Here is an 8,661-nt window from a genome sequence, read left to right on the forward strand (position 1 = left end):
AAATCTTCGGCATGAATCACCAGTGGTAGATTCATTAGTCTGTCGTTGTTTATTTTATTTGCACTGTTTTTTTTAATGGTCAGTTTATCCATTTTGGGACTTATAATGTAACTTGCCCATTAGTTGGCACTATCTTTATAATGCCATGTTTCGTTTTTCATTTCGAACTACTCTTGTGCAATTTTAATTTCTTGCAACATCGGCCTATATTTTTTCAAATATTTTCCATTTATGTGCATGACTCTTTGATCATCATTTAATTATTTGATTTCATACTCATTATTTGAAAAAACTTTTCGCATTTCCCATGGTCCTTCCCAACTAGAAGACCATTTCCCCAACACTCGACTTTTCTTGTCCATTGGTAGAATAACTTTCCATACCAAGTCTCCTTGGGCAAAAAGTTTCGATTTAACTTTTTTATTATAAGCCTTAGCTATTCTTTCCTTCTGCTTTGTGAGAACCTCTAATGTCATTAATCTTTCTTCATCTAAGTCTACCAACTCATCCAAAATCATATCCCAATAATGATTCGTCGGAATTTCAAATTGCCTTTGGATTCTAGTTGATTGAAGCAAGATTTCGACTGGCAAGACAGCGTCATGGCCAAATGTAAGCCTATAGGGTGTAGTGTTAGTAGATTCTTTAGGAGAAGTTCGACATGCCCACAAAGCTTCACCAAGAAATTCATGCCAATTCTGGGGTTTACCTTTGGCTTTCCTTTTAACTATAGAAATAATATTTTTATTTGCTGCTTCGACTTGACCATTTGCCTGGGCATAATATGGTGTCGAGGTTAATAATTTGAAACCTGTTGTTTCAGCAAATTTCACCATCTTTCGACCAGTAAACACAGATCCTTGGTTTGTGGTGATAGTTTCAGGAATGCCAAATCTGTATATGATATGTTTTTGAACAAAACTTATCACTTCATCCTATGTGACTTCCTTTAGTGGGACTGCCTCTATCCATTTGGTAAAATAGTCTATCCCAACTAAAATATATTTATGGCCTTTCGATGATTTAGGTTTTATTTCTCCAATTACATCTAAAGCCCAACCTCTAAATGGCCAAGGTTTGACTATCAAATGTAGTTCACTCGCTGGCACACGTTGGATTCCAGCATGCTCTTGGCATCCTTGGCAACCTTTGGCAAATTCTATGCAATCTTTTAGCATAGTTGGCCAATATAAACCTTGTCGAAATAAGAGCCATTTCATTTTATGGCCTGCTTGATGCGTACCACATGTTCCACTATGAGTATTGGAAATGGCTAAATATGCCTCAGTTTCTCCAAGACATTTAAGCAAAACTCCTTCTGGAGTCTTTTTAAATAAATCATTTCCCACAATCACATAACTCAAGGCTTTGTACTTTATTTTTTGACAAGTTGTACCATCGGGATTTTCCAGATAATTAACAATGGGTTTTCGCCAATCATCATCAGATAAATTGTTAACAACCAAAATTTCGATCAAATTCATACCTTGTATTTGTTTATGAGATGCTTCTATGCCCCCAAGTTTTGGTGTTGACAATTTATTAGGAAGAGATTCTGTCAAACTGCGCTTATTCCTAATTTCGATGGGTTCCTGTTCTTGATCATGCGAAACCTTATATCCAGAAGTTGTTTGATCAAGGTCATTTGCCACTTGATTCTCCACTCGGGGAATGTGTTTTATTTTAACATGAACAAAACGTTTGAGCAACGCATTCGCTATGGTGAGATATAGAATTAAACCTTCTTTGACACATTTGTATTCTTTGGTCAATTGTCTCAATACTAGTTCTGAATCCCCATTTATTTCGATATTTTTTGCCCCTAGTTCGAGTAAAATCTCTAAACCGGTAATTAAGGCTTCATATTTAGCCTCATTATTGGAACAAAATTGATTTATTTGAAATTGATACTTAGTTATAGTATTGTTTGGTGAAATAATCACCATTCCAATTCCGATGCCATTTTTATTACTAGATCCATCGAAATACAACCTCCAACACAGGTTCTCGATGCCCCCAGGCATCGGATCTTCCACTGAATGATCAGCTATAAAATCAGCCACAATTTGGCCTTTGACGGATTTCAAAGATTGATAAGTCAATGAATATTCCGTAAGTGCTAAAGCCCATTTTCCCACTCTGCTATGCAGAATAGGTTTTGACAACATATGTTTAATTGTATCAAAATGAGAATAAACACAAACATCAAAAGGCTTTATATAATGCTTAAGCTTTGTACATGAAAAATACAGACAAAGACATAATTTTTCACTTGGACGATATCTTGTTTTAGCATCATTCAAAACCCTACTAAGATAATAAATGGCTCTTTCGACGCCATTTTCATCCTCTTGTGATAACATGATACCCATAGTATTTTCAGAAGTTGCTATATACAATTTCATCTTTTTATCTTTTAAAAGAGGAGATAGAGTAAGAGGGTTCATCAAATAGGATTTGATCTCATCGAAAGCCTTCTGGTGCTCTGGTTCCCACTTGAACCCATGCTCTTTCTTCAAACGAAGCAATGATGTGAATGCTTGCGTTTTACCACTTAGGTTCGATATGAACCTTCGAAGAAAGTTGATTTTTCCCAATAAAGATTGCAACTCTTTCTTGGTTGAAGGGGCTTTAGTCTCCATTATTGCTTTGGTTTTGTTTTGATTGATCTCAATCCCCTTTTTGTGAACAACAAAACCTAAAAAATCACCTGCACAAACACCAAATGCACACTTTAATGGATTCATTTTTAATCCATATTGCCGCATCCTTTCGAATGATTGGCGCAGGTGTTCCAAATGTCTATCGTCTGATGAGGATTTAACTACAATATCATCGATGTAGACTTGCATAAAGTCTTCTATGAAGTCATGAAACATCGAATTCATTGCTCTTTGATATGTAGCGCCAGCATTTTTCAGGCCGAATGGCATTACTATCCACTCATAACAGCCTAATGCCCCCGGGCATCGAAACGCTGTTTTAGAAATATCCTCTTCAGCAATAAAAATTTGGTTGTAGCCTGAATAACCATCAAGCATACTTAGATATTCAAATCCTGCTGCTGAATCTACTAGCATTTCTGCTACAGGCATGGGATATTCATCTTTGGGGGTAGTGAGATTTAAATCTCTAAAGTCAATGCAGACTCTTATTGTCCCATTTTTCTTTTTAACAGGCACTACATTTGCTAGCCAATCTACATACCTGGACGGTCTGATGAAAGCGCATTTCAAGAGTCTTTCGATCTCTTCTTTAATCTTTGGCAAGATTTGTGGCGCGAACCTCCTAGGAATTTGCTTCACAGGTTTTTTATCTAGTCGAATTGGCAACTTTAGCTCTACCACTTTTCGATCTAAACCAGGCATTTCGTTGTAATCCCAAGCAATACAATCTTTATATTCTTTTAAAAGTTTCACTATTCGACTCTTGAATTCTTCGGGAATCTTTGTGCTTACATAAGTTGGTTTTTTGACGGAACCATTTCCCAAATCTACTTCTTCGAGAGGATCCTGCGCCTTCATTTTGATGGTAGATCCCATAGGATCTTCTTTGAAACCCAAAAGTTCCTCATCATAAATACAATCCAGTTTTTAGTCAACAAGAAGATCATCCGTAACATCTTCTACTGGAGTCTCGATTATTTTATTTTGCGAAATTTCGGCTTCCTTAGCCGTTTTGGCATGAGTTTCGGCCACATTGGCCGTAATTTTATCCCAAAAATTAGGCTTAACCATAAATTACTTTTCAATGTCCCACCCATTTGGTGAGATAGCGTACTCTGTTGATTCTGGAGTGAGGTCATCAGTAACCTTTTTGTATGCTGAAGCTCTTGTTCTGAGCAAGTTTTCCTCCCCTAGAGGAACTTCCTTATGATCCACCATTATGTAATCATGGTCGATGAGTTCTCTTTCCCATACAAAACCATCAGGATGTAGTTTCATAGTATACATTTCATCTTCAGAAACTACATATTTAGGACCTAGAGAAAGGACTGGAGAAATATTGGCAAGTTGTTTGTCGAAATTCTTCTTGGTGATGGTATTCACCTCAGCCAAAAAATAACTTTGATCAGCCTCGACATTCTCTACCAAACCATCTTCTCTCCAAATAGCAATCCTTCGATGTACAATAGAAGGTACTGCCCCCACACCATGGATCCATTCCCTTCCTAACAACACATTGAAGTTAGCCTTAGACGGTACCACCATAAATGTAGTTGTTCTTTTCACACTCCCAACTATCAGATCGACTTCGACAGCCCCAAGGGAATTGCCAGTTGTTCCTTCATAGTTAATGAGAACTATGTTATGTGGTTTTAAATCAGAATCGACAAGACCAATTTTCCTTAAAAAGGATTGGGGTATCAAATTCACTGTAGCACCTCCATCCACCAGCACTTTATTCACTCCTACGCCATTTATTTTAGCTTGAATAAACAAAGGTTTGAGGTGATGCATCATCGAGATTTCAGGCCTCTCGAACACTGCATGTTGATCTTCAACACAACCATTGTTCATAACATAGTAACACAATGGCTTGTGAATAGCCATTTCTTCAGTGAATTCGCTTTCCACTTCATTTACTTCAGAAGGTACATCATATTCAACTTGCAATATTGATACAACATTGCACACTATATCGAGACTTGGGTCAGATTCAGAAAAATTTGAAGTCATTTCTTCATCCTCTTTTGGGAGGTCTTCTTTCAAGATTGACAAAGGGGGAAATATCCTTTCAGTGGCTGGTCTTTTGACCATTTCGAAAACAGTTCCCTGCTTCTTTTCCCTTTTCTCAACATTAGTAACATCTTTCGAAGCACTTGCCTTTTTCTGGCGTTGATACCTTCGCCATTGTGTTTTTGTCATCGGGTTCTTACCCTTATAATTATTGTTGTAGGCATACTTGCTAGAATTCGATGTCTCTTGTTGATGAGATGTTGTGGCCACTCTTTTCACCCATTTTGTTGGTGGAGCGGAGTAACCAGATTTTCTACCTCCAGAAAAGACCCAAGTATCTGTAGGAACTTTCGAAGAAGGATTGAAAGTCCTTCTGTAACTTTTACCTGGATTCTTCTCTGAAGGATTGGTTTTATAGGGGACCCCTCGTTTGTTGAAACCAAATTTTGGCCGGTTGTCAACCCAACCCCCTTTACGTTTAGTTTGGGGCTGAAATCCTTCAACATATTTTGCAGCTTCTTTATCGAAAAATGCGCTGCATCTTGGGCAAAGCATGGCATGTGCATTGGAAATTTTGTACCTGTTGAGAAAATCTATCAAATCTTCTTCAGCCTTAGGATATGCCAATTTCATTTTTTCAGCAAACTGGTCCTCAGTAACCATTGCATTTCTAGACTGATGGTCTTCAACAACCATCTCTTCATTTCCAGTTTTCAAATTTTCATCTGAAACTGGGATCGAGGAAAGGGGTTCAGTGCCAAATTCTTCTGAGATGTCTACCATGTTAATGGCAACCACATCAGCATACATTGAATCAGCCTTCTTTAGAGGATCTGTTTCAATTTGCATTGACTGTTTGGTTTTGTCTTCAAACTTCAGCCTTCCCTCATCGAGAGCTGTTTGCACAGAATCCCTGAAACGAGTACAACGAGATAAGTTATGGCCTAAAAATCCATGAAATTTGCAAAAACCCCGTTTCTTCCTTTGTTCTAAAGGAGGAAGTTTCATATTTTTTAGCACCAAAATTATGCCATCTGCAACTAAGAGATCGAAAATCTCCTCACACTTAGAAACATCAAAAGTATATGTTTTGGACGGGTATTTATCATTTTTAGGCTCTTCAGGATTTTTCCCATTCGATGGCCTTAACAGTTTGCAAGTATAAGGCGGTCCATCTTTGAGTTCTGCCAAATTTATATCATTTTCTTCGACAATGTCTGACCCCCAATCGAATTCAGGGTCACTGTCTCCTGTATCTACATAAGCAATTTTTTCTTTCTTAGGAAATTTGTTCGACCGGGCTTTTTCAGCCTTGAGTCTTTCAACTTGTCGAACTCTATCTGCTAACTGTGCCATATCCCTAAGGTATTGGGTGTCTAACTTCTTTCGAACAGAATAATCAAGGCCACCAGCGGCCATTTCGACCAACTCATGTTCTGGTACTGAAGTGAAACACCTGGCCTTGAGAAGGCGGAATCTATTCAAATAATCATCAATGGATTCATGCGTCCTTCGTCGAACGCTAGCCAATTCCTTCAAACTAATTTTAGATTGGCCCATGTAGAATTGTTCATGGAAAGCTTTTTCCAATTGATTCCAACTGAAAATAGAATGAGGAGGTAACGTTGTAAACCAAGTGAAGGCATTTTTTTGTCAAAGAACTTGGGAAATATTTCAACCTTAAATTCTCATTATTTGCCATTTCACCCGCCTCCATAAGGTATCGAGAAATATGTTCGACTGTTGACTCATTGGTTTCCCCAGCAAACTTAGTAAATTTGGGAACCTTCCAATTTCTTGGCAAGTCAGTTTCTAAAACATATTCAGATAGTGCTGACACGAAATTTGGCCTATGTAAACCCATATTAAAACCATTTTGGGCTAACAACGCTTCGACAACGTTTGTTATGTTATTATGGCCTTCATAATTGTTTCGACGGGCTTGCATGACCACTTGGTCTGCATCTTGATGCCTGTTCACCAATATTGGTGCCCTTTCAGGCTCTTCTGGAATTTGGGCCTGCGCCCCTAGTGGTTGAAATTGATTTTCAGGCACCTGAGCGTTTTGACTAACTGTTGGGGGTTCTATTGACCCACCATTTAAATTTCGATTAGACGGTGTGCTTCGTGCAGCAGGGGCACCGAAAAAATCAGCAATTCGCTCCATTTGAGCAGACAATGCTTGATAACTATTGTTAGTATCTCGAATTAAAGGATTAATCACTGCACCCATTTGTTGCGTTACTAAATTGGCCATATCATGGTTGGCCTCATCCATTTGTTGCCTTAATGCCATCATAGATACATTTGTTAAAGTTTGTTGGGACGTTGCAATCGGAACGCTCACCCCCGGGGTAAACAATTGAGGCATTGGCACATTTAAACTTTTGGAGTACGAAGATGGGTTTGTGTGCAGGCCTTGCATTAAAGAAGTTGGCATACCATATTGCATGTTTCGACGGCTTGTGCCAAGATTAAAAAATGCTGGGACGACCTGTGTAGTTTGGCCAGGGACAGTTGATCCCGTCGGAATGGCCTGAGACACTTGAGCGGGTGTCGTGACCGCTGGAATGGCCTGCGATGTTGGCATGGACATTGTTGATTCGACAGTTTCTAATGCCGTCATTGTGGTACTATTTGGAATTGCTTGCGTACCACCAGATGGTGAAGAAGGGTTGGTTGTGGTTCCTGATGAACCTGCGGCGTTCGATGCCGCTGTACTTGGACTGGGAGGAGGATGTACCATTTCAGGAAGTTGTTTCCTACTCCTTAAGAGCATACACAACACAAACCAACAATATAAATTCTACAAATTTCGTTATGAAATTATTTACAAAGGCACAAAAAAGTCCCACTTGGCGTGCCAATTTGTTTATGCTGATTTTTGGTAAACAATCACTGGTTTAAACAGAGTTACTTGCAAGATCAACGAGTAAATCTTAGGAGCATATTTGTGCTTTTGTTATTTCTGGGAAATCGTAATGTTCTTGAAGATTAAATAAAACAAAGAAAATAAAAGCAATCGAAATCAACCCAGTTGACTTCAATCGAAACTTGTTAAATAAAAACAAAGAAATTGTTCAAAGCGAACAAGTAAAATGCAAAGACATTTAAGAAAAAGAACTTAAATTGCATTGATCGAAAGTAAATTGGTACACATATTCATACATTGCAACTTGTGACTCATTTCTCGCTTCCATACGGATAGTTTGAGTGTAAGTTTTGTATGATTGAATTGCGACCCTTTTTTCCTATGAGAAACTACTATTTATACAAATAGAAATAACTACCTACATTCGAATTCAAACCTATAACCATATAAAAACTAACAAGTCTTAACCGCCTAATTTGAATTTCGAACGCGCCGTTTGGAGATGTCTGTTGCTTGCCCTTATCTGAAATAACTGTCCTTCAATGGTTTTTTTCATCCGTCGAACTGAAGCACGTGCTCCCAGCAAGCCCAACTTCGATAAAACCCTAAAAACAATCCTTCGTTTCTTCGATGATAAGGTCAACTCTCCTTTGACTGCATTTAACACCACATTAAATGATAGCCTTTAAAAATATAGGCTAACAGCATGTTAACTCACGCTAGTGTAAATGACAACGTGAATTAACTCACGCTGCGTGAGTTAACTCACGTTGCCATTTGTACTAGTGTGAGTTAACTCACGTTGGTTTATCATACCATTTTTTTTTTCTCTTCTTTCTTTATGAGTCGTAAAGGGTGTTAAAGAAAAAATGGAGTGGATGGACCGAGGAGATTCTTAATGTGCTGCTCAAGTGCATTTGGCCAGTTAGCAACCTACACATTGAAATAGAAAACATTAAGAAATGAGTAGTGTTATTTGAACAACCAATTTGGTGACAACTTATTTGACAACCTTATTTTACAAAGAAAAAAGTGTTATTGGCACGGAAACCATATCAATAGAGAGATAAAGTAAAAAGTAATGTAAGTATGAGAAATAAAGTTGTTGCA

At 38.1% G+C, this 8,661-nt stretch overlaps 2 protein-coding genes across 2 annotated transcripts; both read right to left on the bottom strand.

Annotated features, from left to right (window-relative positions):
- Positions 1–260: 260 nt before the first annotated feature.
- Positions 261–836, bottom strand: LOC146946471 (uncharacterized). The gene has a single exon (XM_085748225.1). The coding sequence runs from the start codon at positions 834–836 to the stop codon at positions 261–263; it is 576 nt and encodes a 191-aa protein (XP_085604351.1).
- Positions 837–935: 99 nt separating this feature from the next.
- On the bottom strand, positions 936–3,542 carry LOC146946472 (uncharacterized). Its single transcript, XM_085748226.1, has 2 exons — positions 2,764–3,542; positions 936–2,139 (listed from the first exon to the last, which is right to left on the bottom strand). The coding sequence occupies exons 1-2, from the start codon at positions 3,540–3,542 to the stop codon at positions 936–938; spliced, it is 1,983 nt and encodes a 660-aa protein (XP_085604352.1).
- Positions 3,543–8,661: the final 5,119 nt, after the last annotated feature.

The sequence above is a fragment of the Medicago sativa genome, chromosome 2, assembly GCF_051527215.1.
Source record: "Medicago sativa cultivar Bolivia chromosome 2, Bolivia_mono, whole genome shotgun sequence".
Lineage (NCBI taxonomy): Eukaryota > Viridiplantae > Streptophyta > Magnoliopsida > Fabales > Fabaceae > Medicago > Medicago sativa.